At 42.5% G+C, this 18,968-nt stretch overlaps 2 protein-coding genes across 5 annotated transcripts in view; one reads left to right on the top strand and one right to left on the bottom strand.

The window, feature by feature from the left end:
* Positions 1-18,968, bottom strand: part of Sdccag8 (SHH signaling and ciliogenesis regulator SDCCAG8) — a 191,779-nt gene that overhangs the window by 57,057 nt on the left and 115,754 nt on the right. For 2 of the 4 annotated variants that reach the window (XM_041635410.1, XM_041635411.1), the window contains 3 exons: positions 16,360-16,487; positions 14,142-14,250; positions 6,531-6,662 (listed from right to left, as the gene is read on the bottom strand). In XM_041635410.1, coding sequence (XP_041491344.1) covers positions 6,531-6,662; positions 14,142-14,250; positions 16,360-16,487 — 369 coding nt within the window. Of the gene's footprint in view, positions 1-6,530; positions 6,663-14,141; positions 14,251-16,359; positions 16,488-18,968 lie in introns of those variants that run through there. The other 2 variants (XM_041635413.1, XM_041635412.1) reach the window with 2 other exon arrangements.
* LOC121435876 (cytochrome b-c1 complex subunit 10) lies at positions 4,841-5,310 on the top strand. The gene is made up of 2 exons (XM_041635419.1): positions 4,841-5,101; positions 5,152-5,310. The coding sequence occupies exon 1, from the start codon at positions 4,900-4,902 to the stop codon at positions 5,068-5,070; it is 171 nt and encodes a 56-aa protein (XP_041491353.1). The 5' UTR covers positions 4,841-4,899; the 3' UTR covers positions 5,071-5,101; positions 5,152-5,310.

Raw genomic sequence — 18,968 nt, 5'->3', positions numbered from 1 at the left:
GCTAACAAAACTAAGCATTCAAGAAATACCTGGAGATGAAATGAAAGACCGTCTTTCTCTTTTGCTGAGTATTGGACTCACTGCAGCTGAAAGGAGAAATGCTCTAATTATGCCTCTGGTATTTTCCTAAGTTTCTGTCGCTGGGCTCCTTTCATGTTCCATCTACTTCCAGGTGGTCAGCTATCAGAGCAGCTGCCCTGTTCCATGAATTCAACTGCGCAGGCTGTTTAAAGTAATTCATTAACCCAAAATAAAATCCTAACTCCTAAGAAGTGAAACATCCTGTCTAATGGAGGCAACAATCTTATTTCAGGTCAAACATGGCTCCTTGACCTCTGGGGCATATTTTAGCACTACAAAGAAAAGTGCATTTTAGAGAGATTGCTTGTGAACCACAACTGACTCATAATTCTGGCATTATCTTAGGAAAACGGAACCTTTCTAAGCAGTCTGATATCACAGCTTCCCCCTTTTCCATACAACATGCTCGGCTTGGGCTTGTCGTTCTTGGTCTCCACAGGTTAGGGAGAGATCTAACTCACACAACCCTGTGGCCAGTGAAGCCAGTGCTAAAGAAAAAGTGCAAAATAAACTAGTTAAAAACAGTGGTTAGCACAGTGTGAGCCTCTTACCACTTCCTTCAGAAAAAGAACATAGTTCTATGTTCTAACATAAAGGTATACAAACCTAACATAACCCAGACATCTTGGAAATTCACATTTACTAGTATCTGTCAGTTATAAAAACAGACTTGCAAACAGCATAGCCAAGGAGGCCTTCTCTATGGAAATTGTGCTGACAGGGTAGGAGGCAGAGGATCACACACCCATCTGCTTCAGCAGGAGTTAGATAGATGATATGCTTCGGAATTATAATTCATACAATTCATACTGATTACAATCCATACAATGTGTCGGTGTGTGGGTGTACGTACGTGCAGGTACGTTTGAGTGTGTGAATAAGGGCACGCATGTGTGGTCTGTACATAGAGGTCAGAGGACAACGTCACCTTCTGCTCTAGATGAGCCAGCCATGAGCTTCCAGGCTTCTGTCTCTGTCCCCATGTCCCCAAGGCAGGACTCCTGGGATGCTCACACTGTCTGGCTTTTCCATGGGTTCCCAGGATTCAAATCCAGGCTCTCACTACTGTAATGCATGTGCTTTCTGCCCACTTAGCCACCTCCTCAGCACCAAGATGTAGTCACCGAGAGGACCAAGCAGACATTGCTATACTGCAATGGGTTAATAAAAGAACTCAAGCTGAATTATTATACTAAAGCTTAATCTTTAATTAATAGAAAGAGCAGAAACATGAAAACCAAAATGATCTCAGCACAACCTTGCTAATGAACAGTACCTAGATATCCTTCCCACAGACGGCAGTGAGTCAGACGAGCAGAGCCTGTGCGGTATTGCGGGGGTCTGCAGGGAAGGGCATACTGGTAGATAGCGAAGGAGCTTGCTTATGAAGTTGTTTGGGCTTACAAAAACCAAATTTCAGACTCTTTAAAACATGCACCTAGAAGTCTTTTAGAGTGCACATCAGAAGATGAGAAAGACCACGAGCTTTGGTTCTGTCGTCTGCTCACAACCACAGAGTGAGGTGTACTAATGATAACGCCTCCCATTGGGGATGCTTAATTCAAGAAAGGGTCTTGGGGATAGGGACATATTTTAAACCTCGTGCCCCAAACTTAGCATTAAGACTTTCAGTTTATATAAATCACAGACAGCAGGGTCTTTCCCAGGCGGCCAATGGAGGCCAGTCCTCTGGGGAACCATTCACCTCCTCTCTATGGTTTGTAGAGGCCGTGAAGCAGCCCAGAGTGACCTCATAGGAGACAGTGAGGTATGCCACGGCTACGCAGAATCGTGGACTCACCATGCCCCAACTAGCTAGCCTGCTTTGATTTGTATTAAAAATCTCAACTCCCAGATCGGCACTCCATGAAGTGGGGTCTACTGGAAGGTCCCCCAACCCATGTCACAGGAGGCTCTGTGAAGACGACAGTGGCTCAGCTGTCTCCCTCTCCTTCCCATCTCCATGTCTCCATTGTTCTAATTTAGATATGAAAGCTTCTCAGATCTGATGATCTGGTGGAGCTATTGCGAGGTAACAGGACGCTAAGCACATACACCTCATCACTGCATTAGTCGGACTGCTTGGAGGTGGGACCTCTTTACAGGGAGATCGTTGCTGAGGAGTGAGTCTTTGAAGGCTAAACTGTGCCTCAGGCTCTGGCATTCCCTGCTTCTTAACCCAGGAGGTGAAGGGCTTTGCTCAGCCACACTTTCTCAGGCTAGCAGCTTTGCCTCTGTCCGCAAGGCTGCATAAAGACAGACTGAAACCTCCAAGACCATGATCCAAAATAAGCCCTTTCTCCTCTAACTTGTGTTCTGGGAGTCTCATCACAATGAAAAGACCAAAGACCGTGGGTAAAGCAGCTTTGTTCTGTCACTACCACTGCATCGCCACGAAGCATCAGGATCACCGGATTTTGGACAGAAACCTTTAACACTCTGAGCCAAAGCCATCCCATTTCTTCTTATAAAGTGGTTCTTTAGGCATCTGTTAGTGACGGGGAGCTGACTGGCACCCTAGTCCAAGTACAGAAGATGCTCTGTAACTGTGGCAGTGGGCACCAGCAAGTCCAACACCGACGAACCCCTCGGTGAAAGAGGTACAGCATGGACAAGAGCCCCGCCAAGTGCAGAATAAACAGATCCAGCCTCGGCCTGCCTCACATTCACCACAGGCTGCTCTGCAGTTGCAGGGTTGGGGAGGGGGCTCCCACAGTCCAAGACTAATCCCTGCTTAACACGCTCACGCTTTGCCACCTGTCTGTTCTCAGCATCCTGACAACCTTGCCTACTCTCCTAACTCAGCATCCGCAGATTTCTCCTGATTCTTACTCACACCCTCTTCATAAAAACACAGCTTTGAGAAGTCTCCTAGGGACTGCTAAAAATTCCCTTATTATGGTATAATACCACACGCAGGGAACTTTCAAGTAAAAACATTTCATTTAAAATAATCATAAATGTGAAAATTTATATTAAAATTTCCTATTTTATAAATAATTGTCACTATTTTACGTATATTAAATATCATTTAATATATTAATTATTTAAGAAAATGGCATGATTGGCCAATAACATAAATACATTTTAGCATAAAAATATACCCTAAACTGTCAAAATTGAAATCAAACAAATTAAACGAGATGCATTTTCCCCTGGAATTCCTGTTTTCAGAATGTATAATCTGATATGTTTATAGCACTCCTCTTTTGTCTGAAAAGGATGGAGGATAGATCATAATTTCAGGTTTAGATTCTAAGTACTTCTTGGAAAATTATGAATAGTCTTAATTCTAAAAAATCAAATGCTGTCGTATATAAAATCCAATATTATATTTTCTATTTTTAACAGTGGCTTTTGAAAAGAGTTTCCATTAGCAAAACAGAACGTGGGGATTTCATCCAGATGATTCCCTGGGCGGCAGAATTACCAAGTTTAAACTCATTATTAGCTTGCGAGTTTCAGCCGGAAGCTGCAGTGGTCTTATGCACACTGCTCACTTATCCAGAAGGAACGCGGCACAGTATGGTCCTATCGCCAGCACAGCCAGGACTGCGGGCTGGAGACAATGTGCGGCCAGATGAGAGAGCACAGCCTCCAGCAGAACCCTACTGACTGCCTGGATCCTTCTGCACACTGAGGGACTTCTGCCTGGTTTCCAGAAGGAACACGTGTCTAGGTACTCTTTTTAAAACAAAGAAGAAAACGGTCATTATTTTAACTTGGAGTTTCAAGATTATGTCCACTCCAAAGAAAAATCTAATTTTCTTTCTTGTTCACTGAAACTTTCTTGATCTTTACAATGATAATATTCAATGCAGTTACATCTACTCCAACTTAAGAGAAAAACCTCTTTGCTCTAAAATGGACACACCTCCAGAACAGCCCCACTGTGAGCTGGCTGGTCTGGCTTTCTGTATTTCCTTGCTTCTCTTCTGAGGAAAATGTGATAAATGGTTATTTCAGATTTTCAAATCACTCCAACTTCCAATCCACTTTAATCAACTGTCTGCACCTCTTCACCAAAACTGTTCTTGCTGACTTAACTGGTGATATGCACATCACCCAGGCCAACAGATGTGCTCTGCCTTGCTGTGTGGCTAGCATCTGCTCGACTGCTTCCTCTTTCCCAAGGCAGTTTTATCATCAGAATGAATAGCAGTCCTTTCCCTGTATGGCTTAGGCTGCTTTGTGTTCACCTCTTTTGTTGGTTGTTAACCTTGTCTTTGAGAGTGTGGTTACTATTAAGGGTCAGTGGCTCTTCCTTCCTTCTTTCTACTTCATCCTGATGACACATTTATCCCTAAAAGTTCCAAATATTCTCCACCAGCCAAGGGAAATTTCAGCCTACCGCCTAGACTTAGCTCCCAAGTCCAGCTTCCCTAAAAACATGCAAGTTCCATGAGCGGGAGGCCATATCTGCTTTGTTGTTTTGTTCTCAGCTGTGACGGATACCTCGTAGCACATGGCAGATAGTGGTAATCAATACATATCTGTTAAAGAGACTAATCATTCATCTGCTCTCTGACCTCCAGTTTGCACGCTTCCCTCTCCAGGCCTTAGTTTTCCATTTGGAAATAAAGATGACAACGGCAGCTCCTTTCCAGGTTTGCCTCAAGGCATGTCACAGGGAACATACGTGTATTTTATGAGTTAAAAAGCAATATGCCAGTGTAAAACACACACACACACACACACGTAGCTTGTAAAGGCTAAAATATCTACTCTTTGGACCTTTATAAAAAACAAAACAGGCACATGCGCAGCGCTCCAGGACAGCTGGAACAGGGTGACCCTGAGTGCTTAGACCCTGCAGCGATGCTGAGCAAGTTTCTGGGCCCACGCTATCGGGAACTGGCCAAGAACTGGATCCCCACTGCCAGCATGTGGGGTGCCATGGGTGCTGTGGGGCTGGTGTGGGCCACAGACTGGCGTTTGATCCTGGACTGGGTACCTTACATCAACGGCAAGTTTAAGAAGGATGATTAGGAAAACCCCGTCATACTCAGGATCTCCCTGGGTTTGGAGCCTGTCCTGGCACCTGCTCTGACTACTTCATTTTTTGCAAGGCTCACACCTGCTGTCTTAGGAACAGTTCAGTCTCGTGAAGGATGCTGAGGAAGCTGGACATGGCCAAGTCCCGCAGCTCCCGGGGAGCCTCTGCGCAGATGGACACTTGGGCTGCCTTGATGGGTGTACATTAAACCTTGTTCTCACAAAAAAAAAAAACAAAACAAAACAAAAGTTTGTTGATCTCTAACAAACTAGGTTTGAGTATATATCATACGGGCTGATGAGTGAATGGCTATGCCTGCAGGTCTACCTGTCCTGTAAGATGCTGTCGGGGAAGGCAGCCCTCCTGTAAGATGCTGTCGGGGAAGGCAGCCCTCCTGTAAGATGCTGTCGGGGAAGGCAGCCCTCCTGTAAGATGCTGTCGGGGAAGGCAGCCCTCCCTGGGCCTTTTCCCCTCTCCTTAAAGCAAGACATCAAGGTACCCACACATAGCACCACTGTCTCCCCTACTGCTGTTTGCCTTAAGTTTAAGGAAGGGCACTTGATCTACGTTTCCACTTCCCCCTAATTGTAGCAATGGAAACAGAGAAGGCACAGGTCTCTGGAGGATGCACTAGAGACAGAAGCTTGGAGGCCATGAAGCCTTCTCTACAAGAAAGCTGGTAGCTGTTCAGTACACTAGGTCCACAAAAATCTACTCATGGTTGCTACAAAACATGTATTTTATTCTTGGGGGAACTCTAGGATCAGAGGTTAGAAATGCGTATCCATAAAAGGGTCTATATCTATTACAAAAATAAAACACCAACCAAACACTACACAAAAGGGAAAAGGAATTTGGAAACAATCATTCAAGATCTGAGTTTCAATCCTACCATGTGTTTCATATGTGATTCTGAGCAAATCCACTGCTCACTGAGTTTCTGTCTCTAGAACAGGCAGTGATCACCACGACTGATACCTTGTAGGTGGCTACCGTGAGCCAGAGGCTTACTCCATCTTGCGTTAAAAGCATCATCAGCAACAGCATGTGGGTAAAGACACAGAGGCTCAGACACGCTGACTGCCTGCTTAGAGAGGCGTTACGTAAAAGCCCCGGGTGTGATGATGCAGCTCTGCTTCATGCTCCATCTTACATGCGATACATTAGAGCCCACTAGCCAGCAGGGAAAGTCTGAAATCCTGCTATGCTATGACACTACCAGTGTATACTTTAAAGAGGGGTGGTTCCCCCACTGTTCTACAGGAAATCCATGCCATTATCTTTAGAAAACAGTGGAAGAAAATGTGTGCCACTCTCTGAACATAATGAGAACACCTCAAAATCTCAGAAGCAAAACTACAGGAGCGTATTACATTCTGGTCACATACCCAGTGAGTTAGCAATCCTACTGTCTGTGGCCCTGACACACTCAGTGTGTGTGCACCGACATTACCTTTCCTTCATCGTCTCATGCACCCTCCCGTGCTGGACGCACTGCTCCTCCAGTTCATCATTTCTCTTCTGTAACTTCTCCAGTTTGTCACACATATATCTTTTTTCTTGACTGAGTCGAACTATTTCCGATCTAAAGAGGTTAGAAACACAGAAACAATAGATGGTAAAGATCTACCTTACTAAAATGTATTTTTATTGTATAAACCTTTGCACTGTCTTAAACTCTGCACTTATGGCATAATAGTGGAGGAAAAACTATTTTATATCAAAGAAAATATTTCAGAAAATTTAAGATGCCTAGTAGAAGAATATGTACTTCATAGGGTCTCTAGTTACAACACTGCAGAGATCTGAGAGAGCTCTGGTTATAAATGGGGGAAGTGGCGATATCGTAGACGTTTATGTTCTGAAAAGTAACATCTTCATTCCCTTTCCGCCCAGCTCCTAGACTGCACAGTCAGGACTGTACCAGAGTGGAGGACAACCTGCACTGAGAACAAAATCCACAGATGTCTCTGTGCTGACAGCTGATGTCTTTCAGGACATAAATTGTATCGACAGTGTCTTGGATAACAATCCTAGTTCTTTTTCTTTTTGTTTGTTTTTTGAGACAGGGTTTCTCTGTAGCTTTGGAGTCTGTCCTGGAACTTGCTATATAAACTAGGCTGGCCTCAAACTCACAGAGATCCTCCTGCCTCTGCCTCTAGAGTACTGGGATTAAAGGCATATGCCACCACTGCCTGACTACAATCCCAACTCTTAAATCTTTGCAATCAGAAAGATATCTAAGGAAAGTTGTGTCCTTTTAAAACCTGAATGGCCAGCCCTGAAACCATTTCCTCACACCTGCGTCTCATCAGTTAGAAGTCACAGTTTACATTTCTCTACATTCTAAGTAATTTTTAAGCTAACCAAAGACACTTTTGACACAAAATTAGTTTCCTCCCCAGAAAGGACTGTTTTACTACGCAAGGCCACCTTTTGTTCTAGTCAGAAAGACTTTGGATTTGCTAGGGGAACTCTTATTCCACAACCCAAGCACAGGAAGCTGTCAGGGTGGAGCAATGTTAGTTCACCCCAGGCCTCCCTTCCTTTGCTCAAGGGCATAACTACCACAGCCTGCTTAGACCCAGCCCCTCCCCTTCCACAGCTCAGCAGGGTCTTCAAACCACCTCTGCTTACCTAGACATTTCCTTAGAGCTCAGCGTTCTGAACTATGCTCTACCCCCACCTTTCTCACCAGTGTTCAGGTAGGACAGAGAAAGGTTCATCTCCTTAAGTTCAGCTCAGGTACTCTCCCTGCACTTGCCTTTCCTGCTAAGAATGCACCGACATTTGGAATCGTCTTCATCCCTGAATAAATGGCTCTTGCCTATTCATTCCAAACTGCACACAATACAAAAAGTAATCTAGAAGCTATAATAATATTTGAACTTAGTACTTCTTCCCAAACTAGCATCTCTCCTGTCACATACTGAAATAAATTCCAAAAGGAAAAAAGTCCTTTAACCAGATTAGAAAAATAGTATAATCCATGGAAAAGAACCCGCACCTGTCCAAGAAGAGAGGCGCCATTTTCAAAGAGTACAAAGAAAAATAGACAATATCAAAATATAAAACATTCACAAAAAAATCATATATTTGGAGAGCTATGTATTTATGTTTATATTCATTGCAGCACTACTTATGAGAGAATTTTGGTCTAGGACCCAATACATGGAAACTTTATTGAGAACTCTATCAATAGAACATTGGATATCTTGCTTGTATGATAGAAGTTATTTATTGACCTAAAATGTAATATTTTGATAAGAAAGGGCAAACATTAAAAATGAGGATGCATAATGAAATTCCATTTTACAATTAAGTTATTGAGGCATGCACCAAATATTAATACTTATAATTTCTGGATAGTAGAATGTTTTCCCTTTTATTTGTCCATATTTTTCTTACTATGGAGCTGTATTTTAAAAGTCATTTTGAAAACAATGTTTAACAGCAAAATAAAACGTGAATAAAAACAAAAGAGCAGTTTGGAGAAGGTCAGGGCTAATAGGGTAGGGACAGTAGTGGTGGTGCTTCTGGTCAAAGTTAGGACAGACGGGGTGGGAGGGGGAGGAGAAGGCTACAAGGGCCCTGTACTTACTCCTTGATTTTATTGCTGAATCTAAACTGGTATTTAAAAGTTTATTAATTTAAATAAAACACTAGAAAAACATTCATGAAAATCAGACAGACGAGGGTTAAAAGCATCATTAAAATGCTGCACCAACAAGGTTGCAAGTCTGAAAAAACAGAAGAAATACGGAAAATTTCTCTAGAAGGCAGAACATGAAGTTCATAGTTATGAAATGGTCAATTTTACTATTATTCGAAGAAATGCAGAATAAGATTTGATATTACTGTTAAACATTCATTTCATCCCGACTCTGTATAAAAACCCATCTTTAGATTATCTCAAATCCCCAAGGCAGTAAAGGTTTACTCCTTTCCCTGGAGGAAATGTGCAGTCTACGGCTAGCAATGAGGAGTAGTCAGTCCTGCATGTGGGTCTCTCGTCCTGTGTGTCCAGCTCTGCTACCCACAATGCAATGCTCATGTTGATCTTCTTTTCTTTGCCTCTTTCACTTTTTGCTGTAACATATTTATAGAGGGACGTATGTACAGAGGAGAACTTATTTCAGCATGTAAGCAAAATAATGCATATTAGCAGCCTTGAAAAGTGTGCCTGGCTTTTGAAGTGTTAATGCCCTTTTAAAAGAATCATCGAAATTTAATTGTGTACAAATTTAGTTATTTTATTACTACAATAGTTCAAAGTTGGAGATGTCATAAACTTCCAATGAGTACAAACACATGATTTGATTACGACTTGTTTCTGGTGTATCCACTGACATTAATGAGACAGGTAGACACCATGAACCTATCATGATAAAGCTGTTGTAATGACACATTTACACACACATGAAAAATGACTGACAGGAAGCTTGTCAAAAATAGCAGTGATTTTTCTGAGATAGTAATGCCACGGAAAAATGTTTCCCTAATTTTTCTTTATGATTCCCTACAGTGAGATGTCTTCAGTAACACAAAACCATGGATGCTATTCTATTTTCAAGTACAGACTGCTGTAATACGTGCTATTGTAACAACAATCTTTCCTGCCTTGTATACTTTCCCCCCTTTATTTATAATGGCAAAGTGCCCGCCAGCTTCTGTCATACAATACAGTTTCGGTATATGTATACATATATCATTCTTTATTTGGATAGAGCTGACAATATAATCATACAACTGGGGGCTTGCACAGTGAAAAGGGAAAACAGAAAGCCACATCTACCCTACTGCCATATTAAAGGGAAAGCGATCTAATTCATTTTCATAGAAATATAGGTAATTTCTGGCTTTCAGAAGCATGAACTTTTTCTGCATTTTATGAGGCAGCTATAGAGTATAATTGCATTTGCATGAATGGAAGACATTTTACTAGTATAATTCAGATTATAATGATAATTACTTTTAAAAGAAAAAATATAAGACCTTAATTTTTTTATTCTTTTGGATTCTGGTTTGACTTTTGCTAACAATTAACAGAAGGCCAGTGTCAGGCTCCTTTTGTCGAATGCAATCTTTGTAGCAGCCCAACCTAACAACATCTGAACATGCAAGGGAAAAAAAAATAGTTCAACCGGGTGTGTGTTCTTTTACTTCAATTAAACTCGCACAGTTGGATACCTACTGCTGCCAAAACAGTAATATAATTTATACATTATAGTCCACATAGTAAAACTACACTAAAAGTCATTTAACAATATTTATAACACCATAAAATACAGTGTTAAAATATATGAACTGCAATATGTACCAAAATTATAAAATTTGTTTCTCATCATCAGTGATTAAAACCAGGATCATTACTCTAGCCTCAATACTCACAACCCTGGTGACAGATTAGAATTCAAATCTTAATGATCAATTTACAATTAACAAGATAGAAGTGAAACAAATTAAACCAACCATTATATATAACGAGACCCCATGGACTCCCATTGTTCCTCTTAATTACAAAACGCAAATCACAAATACACAATGGGCAGTGCTAGACATCAATCCACAGGCCTAGCGACCCCGCGAGTGACAATGACAAGAAAACGAGGAAAGAAAATCACACAGAGCCGGCTCTGTGCTCACTCCTGTCCTCCCGGCGTGCAAGGAGGGAGAGGGTGAGACCTAGAGCAAAGTGTGCTTGGTCTCCAACACGTAAGGGCTCTGCCAGCGTGGGCACAGGATCCTCGGCAGCCAGTGCCCAGCATTTCCTTCGTCTTCCCAGACCAGGTTTTCGATCATAATGTAAACCGCGCCTCAAACATTTTAATGTGGATTTTTCAAATGTCTAGGGAGAGAGAATACTTACTTCTCTTTGATAAAGAAAATAAATTGCATGAAGATATTTAAGTATATCTATTTACCTCCCTCAACAACCTCATAACTATGTAAGTTCTCAATATACTAGGGGAGGTAAGGGGTAGTTAAAGTTTATACTTCAACTAAAACCAGTTTGCCTGGTGCCAATTAAAAACAAAATGGAATTAATGTTCTTGCCTTGTGGTCAAAAGCAAGCTACAAAAGATGTAAAGTATGAACCAGGATTTGAGTCTTCATTTTAAATGGGACATGTCATTCATATCCTCTGCGGTTCATGCACAGTGTAGGGTACATGCACTGCTTTGGCTGCCAGAGGCTTCCGAAACAGACACAGTCGTCATTGTAATAATGCCATGTACAGTTTACTGGGCAGGGGGGACGTGCATCACACACACACACACACACACACACACACACACACACACACGCACGCACACTTTCCACAATTGCAGCACATTTTCCGAGGGCAGCCATGCAGCAGGCTGGGTAGAGAGGCAGGATGCATGGGCATGGAGAGCCCAGACTGTCGGCTTCTCAATCACTGCTCATGGGCTCTAGTCAAACGCCTAGATCTGTAAGTGAAAAAGCGTGTTTTCAATGCTGACTCCATTTGTTTAGTGTGGCATTCTGAATAACACAAAATGCTTACAGAAATTTTAGCAAGGAAAGGGGGAAAATTTTTCATTAAAATTTTTACTATAGCATACTTTGAGAAAAACTGGAACCAAAATTACTACATGGATTAAACAATTATTCTGGAGACTGAGTTTCCACAATGAGAGAACTTTAGAAGCTAAGACGATTCAAAGGCCAGCAGAACTTATTTATCCCCAAAGTCGGCTCATAGCGCATGAAAGCATGCCCTGAAGTGATAGGTCTTACTGCATTATTATTTTCATTTTAAAAGAAACATTTTGAGTCTTTGGGGCTTTATAGCAGAAGGTAACATCAAAGTGTAATGTCAAACAAATGGGCATAAAAGAGGGGGTGAAAATGTCTTAATTCCTTAGATATTGGAGGAGATATGAGGTGGGCCTGATGAGAAAACAAAGGGCTTCAGACACACAGCCTTCAAAACAACTTATTTCATCTACTTCTTGGTGCGGCACATAAATGGTTTCCAAATAGAACAATTTATTGATGTTCACTCCACGCAAGACCTTAGCTTTGAATGAACTCGGGAGGATCCATGGCTTAGAAGTCATGAGGTGAGGCATCAGAACCTCACCTACAAGTCATGAGCTCCAGCCTTGCCAAGTTGGTTCTGTTTGGCCCTACAGATATTTTCACTGCAAACAGACTTTGCCCATTAGAAAATGTTACTTAGGTCATGCCCAGTTACAGAGGCTGTGCAGCCCCCGTACCTTACTATGGGGTGAGCAAGCACTGTGCCGGCTACAGCTGCCTTCCCCAGCTGCGGATTCTTCAGCAGCTCAGCCAACCCCGCAGATGGAAATGCTGAGTCTGTACTGAACACGGGCATTGTCCTGTGGTTATTTTGTACCCAGTACAGTTTAACAACTAATCACATAGTATTTGCATTGTATTAGGCACTATAGGTAATCTAGAGATAATTTCAAATATATGGGAGAGGGGTCAGGGTGTTGGTCAGTGTAGGACTACTAGCCTGGCATGCGTTAGGCCCTGGGTTCCATTTTTAATACCACAGAAATATAAAATAGCATAAAAAATAAAATCTGAGGGAGTATATAGGCAGGTTCCATGTACCTTCTATGTTGTTTATGTTTAGAAGGTGAGCATCTGTCATCTGTGAATTTTGGTATGGTATCAGTCCTGTAGCCAACACCCTGAGTTTGTTGAGGGGTGACAGTACACAGCATGGGTGCTGACCATTCCTGTCATTAAATAAATTAAATCCCAGAACCATCCTGTAGCGTGACTTCAGAAGTACTTACATAGCTAACAGAGCTGAGGTGTAGGGAGATGAGGCAACACGGTCAAGACTGCATACACAGCAAAGGGACCGACAAACTCAGATTCAAATCCAGGTCTTCCTGAATCCCAAAGAGTTCCTTCCTGCACACTGCCTGTCACCCACAAAGGAACAGGCTGGCACCAGAAATCAGGCCAGCATGTGGAGGGCAGCACCACACCTGCTTTTTCTATTCATTTATCATTCATTCAATAACTATGCATTGGGTGCCATCTATGTGTCAGATATGAAGGAACACGATCACTGTACAAAGCAGCAGTTGGGCCGAGAGATGCTGAGGTTCAACTTCACGAATCTTGTGCCAGTTATAACTGATTAATTTAAAGAAGGAAAATAAGAGCCCAGGGACTCGGTGCACATTAGCCCTGGCTCCCAGTTTAGCTACTGTACCCCATGAATGTCTACTTTCCTGAGGGATTTAAAGGTTCACTTTTCCTTCCTAGCCTTTCCAGCAATTACTGCTGTGACTGAGCATCCTCTCCTTGCTTCTCTTTAGGAGACAGACTCTTGCTATGATGCCTAGGCTGGCCTAGAACTCCTGGGCTCAAGAAACCCTTCTGCCTTAGCCTGCGAGTAGTTGAGACTGCAGGTGCAAGCCACTGTAGCCAGCAAGCCGGAACCTCCATTAATAGAATAAATGTAAGAACGACTCTAGACATCGGTGACGGCAATACCTAGGCCCAAACTCCTACCCACAAGCCACTCAAACAACTATGTTTCTAATCTGTAAGAAGCTAATTACTGTCTTACAGCGGTTAACTGTGTATCATTCCGAGCACCTTTGCCTCCTCAATGTCCGGAACAATTAGCATTAAAGACAGCTTTTGTGTGCTTCCAAAGAACTGTAGAAATTGATTAAAATGGATTACCTATATCAACATAAGATTATAAGACTGCTTGGCATATTTGTATTCTTTATTATGGTAATGGTTATTTTGGCCTTTGTTCCTGAACTTTCATGATTTTAAATTCTAAACATTATAAAAGCCAAGTAAGCAAAGCGGGTGGAGCAGGTGAAGAGGGCTGGTTACTGTGCACAGGGAGCGTTGTCTGGATGAACAGTCACGAAAATATGCATATGGAAAGTTGTTTTCACAGAAAACTGAAATCAACAGATGACTAATTTTAATGGCAGATTACAGCATATAAAAATGCAATTTTAAGGCTACATTTTAGTTATCAAATAAATGGAATTCTGAGACTATTCTATAATGTTGCCCGCTCACCTACCTGCTCTTCTGTGAGATTTTCTCCAGCTTCCTGGCTAGCGTGCGGCACTCCTCTTTTAACTTTGTCAGAAATGCATTCTGGGAGGTCAGCAACGAATACTGCTCATTTTCTAGAAACAACAATAATCCCACCAATATAAGATGTTTGTGCCTTTGCTCTGCAGTCGTCCAGTGCCCCGTGCTAAGGGCTCATATCCCTTTGCTCTGCAGCCGTCCAGTGCCCCGTGCTAAGGGCTCATGTCCCTGCAGCCTGCCCAGAGCCACTGGGTCACTGTCAGGGTCCTACGTGAACGGACTTAGCAGGTGGGACACGGTGCCGTGAGAGACATTTATTTTCATAATATATTTGTATACCCGGAATAATTTTGATCACATCAGCTTGTGCAACATTTTAGCATGCTCATAAACTGTCAAATATCTCAAATGAAGTCATAAATGCTTATATCTTTGAAGTATGCAAGATATTATATTTTTATTTTGACAATTTTACTATAAACAGTGTCAAAAATTCTCACAACCAGATAATTCAAAACTGAAGCCGAGGAATTCTGTTACACTAGAGTTGGTGCTCGATGGTTCTTATATTTTACCCCCTTGGAGCCTGCATTTCTCTAGTTTATGAGGTGAAATTACACAACTATCCTGAAAAACTTGATCATACTTTAATAGTATGTGTTTCAACAGAGCTCTGGCTCGGGACTGAAGAGAATGTGATTTGTGTGTATTTGCAAAATAAAAGATTTTAAAGATGATTTTAACAATTAAAACCTTACCCAACTCTCAGATTCTGCCCAAGACTCTTGGACCAGGACGATTCTGCTAGCAGTGAACCAAATGACAATTTCCCCTATGAATTCCTCTTTGTGTTTTAGTTTAAGGAAAAAAAAAAAACACAAACTCTGGAGTATTTTCATTTCTTCTGGCTAAATGCTGAGAAAAAACTCTCTATATGAGGCATCATGATAGCTGCCTTTATAAGAAAAATAAATCATTTAATAAGTAAATAAATTATCAATAAACAGAGTATCCATTTGTTACCAATAGGTGGAATCATTTTTTACCATACCATTAAATGTAATATGTATTAAATCCTGTGAAATTCTTCTGTGAGTAATTTTTTCCTTTTCAGCTAATAGTTGGTTAAAAAAAAGCATATAGCATACAAAGCACAATAAATCAAGGCACTAAATAAAATTAAGCAACATTTTTTTTTCTGGAAGAGACAGGATCAATTAAACTTTTGTTTTAATGGTACAATCAGTGTGGAGTATGTGGTGTGGAATTATAATGACTGACACTGTCTTGTTTTGACTAACACTGTCTGTGAACACACAACTCAAAGCGAAAGGAACCACATAACGCTCTGACTGCACACATCAAACTGCCTATTTTCAAAGTGCATTTTACTTTCAAATTAAAGGTAAAGAGTTCCTGGCCAACTCAGACTGCAGCACAGTGCCAGCGTGATGAAAGATGGCGGTTCTCAGCCAAGCTGCCAGCTGTGGTCAGTGCCTTGTATTAGTGGATTTTAACAGCAGTTGTGAAAGCTGAAGAATGCAGAGGATTAAGCATCACTCTCGGCTGCATTGGGGGAGGTGGAGAAATCATACAAATGCTAAAAATGTTCAAAGCTGCAAAGATTAAATAAAGGAACATATCAATTTGGAGCCACTGAATTACATCCAGCTGCGACAGTGAATTAAGAACCGATTAATGGCTAAAGCTTTTCTCCAGTTTGGATGCTGCAGCAAACTCATTAGGCTTTTAGAGTAGCTATAATGTGTGTACTGTGGGAACTGCTCAGTGCTATTCAGGAGACTCTAACTGTAAGCTCAGAGCATTTCCCGCAGAGCTTCTGATGCTATTTTCTTTATATAACATGTGTGCCTGAAAACCCAGCCAAAAACAAGCCCTTTGTTTTTCTACTTTGTTGTGGTCGCTCTCAGCTTTACGTTTCTTGAACACAGGTAAATAAACTCATAATCCAGATGGTGCAACAGATGTGAGAGCAGCACTCTGAAATCAACAGACAGTGGGCAATACTCTCCATTTTCTCTTTTAAACGCTAACTAATATGTAATTCGGAATCTCCGGTGTAGTTAGCATCTGCTCCCTTCGGCCAGCCAAAGGTTACAGGTGTTCCTGATGTCATTTCACAGTAAGGCGTGGGCCTGGCTTGTGAGCAAGTGCCCAGGCTCTAATCTCTCCCTACCACCCACCAGTTTTGTCGTGCTGGGCCTCCATTTGCTGTATCTTCTGTGTCAGCTCCTGCTCTCTCTGCTGGGCCTGAAGGGCTTGGGCCTTTGCTTCGTTGCTAAAGCTTTGCTGAATGCTATCTTTTTCCAGTCTGCAAAACAGAGAGACAGACAGAGACATAATCTGCAGGTGCACAGACCTCCATGATTGCCACACAGACCACAGACAGCAGACAGGGAGCAGATTAAAGCAGCAGAGGCTAATCTTGCTCCAGTGTCCCCGCTCTGCTGAAGAGACCATCCACAGAACTACACAGTGTACCACACGGGCCAGAAATCCAGACGGATGAAAGGGCCAAGCTTTAAAAATTAAAACAAAATCACAACAAGTAAACACTTGTATTTTGCAGCCTGGTTTTGTGTGTGTATGTGTGTATGTGTGTGTGTGTGTGTGTGCACATGTGCATGCCACTGTATAGGTGTGAAGGTTAGGGGACACCTTGTGGGAGTTGGTTTGCTGGTTTTCTCCTTTAGGCATGTGGGCCCTGGGGCCTGGACTCAGGCTCTAAGACGTTCTTTTCATAAGCACACTCCCTGGGCCATCCCGCCAGCCTTGTGTTTTGCACCTTCACAGTGCGCACACACACTTCCCTTGTTCTATCTTTTCTGTCTTGTACTATCGTTAATCGTTCATCTTCTGAATGCTCACTAGTTCCTAAGACTGTGAAGTTCTAGGAAGAACGTGATAAAGTTCTTAGTTTATGCAAAATTTATTTTATAACTAGGCTTTGTAGACTACTTCTGGTTTTCTTCCAAGATGTAAGATATAACTTCAGATATACTGGAGGGGACTGGGGAGGAGGGGCCGGAACCACGTGTCTGCTTTCATTAAGCACATTCGTACACCAGGCTGCACTCTGTGAAAGGGACAGGAATGTGAGCATAGACTACTTCCCTTGTCACTCCATAATAAGACATCCCTTTGGGTCATGCTGGCGGGATTGGAGGACAAAGACAACAACCTATCAGTGGCTCTCTTTAAAAGAGAGTTTCCACTTCTTATGTTTTGTTGAGACTGGTCTCACATAGGCAGGGTGGGCCTCCAACTTGCTTTGCAGCTGAGGAATACTTTGGATTGATGCTCCTCTTTCTACCATGTGAGAACTGGATTACACACACGCACCATCGTACCCAGTTTTGTGAGGTCTGGGCACGGACCCCAGGGTCTGGTGCATGTCAGGACTCTACCTACTTAGCTACGTGCCCATCCAGAGAGGAGTCTCCTAAACAAGTCAAGCCCGAGCAAGGGCAAGGCCCTTGTTGCCCCAACGCTGTATGGAAGTTGCAAATCATGTTGGAAACCCTTGCTGGGTGGGTTCTTCAAGCTCGATGAGACGCAACTTGAGGGTTTCCTTCAATTAAGTGACTCAGTTATTTCAAACTCCTGATCTCCTTGTGGGCATTTCTCATCCATGCTGTTTTAGTTTACTAATTGAGATATTTACTGCCTAGCCTTTGCCAAACTAAAAATAAACAATTCCATAAAGCTATCGCTACCAGTCTATGTACCGCTGTGGAACTTCAATTCACTGGCTTCTAATTATACGGCAACATAAGGAAAGCCTGTACTGAGATTGGTCAATGCATGTGGTAATGTTGTAGTGTAAAGCCCCAGAATGAAAATACACCCACACCTCACTCAAATGGAATCATCAGGGGTCCATGCTAAATGTGAAATAAGGTCCCTTCTGGTACTTCTAACAACAACACCCCCCTGGATGCGGTCCAAGGTCTTGTCTCACACTCAGTTCCAAACTAGTATATCGCAACAAATGGATCGTCAGACGAGGCTACTTCTGCCTCCCCCTTCACACCACGTATTTTCTGGCTAAGGATCATTGCACATGTTCTTCCTCTTCTTGGAATGCCCTGGGCCACCCACCCAACCCCCTACACGATGCACACTAGCCCTCTTGGGCAAACCTCAAAATCCTGCCTTTCTTTCTCCCGTCTCTCCGAAATCAACTATTGAGCCCTGGATGCCCTTAGTATGTGCTGTGTCCATCTTCTAGTGACGTCACGCATTTGCTACCGCTTGACATGTCTTCTCCTTTGTAATCTTTAACTTTCTTTACCCTGACCCAGCTCTGTGCTCTGCCCATGGAAAATGGGCAGTGCATATTAAATGACTGTTCTTTCTTATGCCCTGCCTAGTTGTGGGGCTGGGGGTGGGGGTGATGGAGGGGAGAGGAAGGCAAAAGAGGGATAAGTCTTTAGGTGAAACTGGAGTCCTCTGTAACTAGGCAAGACTTTCTCAGACTTGTTAGAACAGAGTGCCCAGCTGGATCAACCTCAACAGCACTGCATGATATAAAGCCTGTGGCTGATGTAGGAAGCTTCTGCATTCTTTCAGTAAGCAGCCATGTCCGAATCTGAGCACTTGATAGAGTCTAAGACAGAGGCTTGAGTGTGCAAATGAGATCACTACAAGACTCTCTGATCCCCGTGTATCTGAGAGAGGAAAGGGAGCATTATTCATAAAGCCAGAAGCAGAACAGAGATTGCGCAAAGCAAGCACGGATTTACGGTTCCCAGCTGAAAAATGACGGCACTCAGCAGTGAGAACTGACTAG

Source organism: Microtus oregoni, unplaced genomic scaffold (genome assembly GCF_018167655.1).
Source record: "Microtus oregoni isolate MIOR12 unplaced genomic scaffold, Mior012 000047F_ref0000412, whole genome shotgun sequence".
NCBI classification, from domain to species: domain Eukaryota; kingdom Metazoa; phylum Chordata; class Mammalia; order Rodentia; family Cricetidae; genus Microtus; species Microtus oregoni.
The sequence above is the reverse complement of the archived record's forward strand: the minus strand, read 5'-3'. Positions and strand labels throughout refer to the sequence as shown.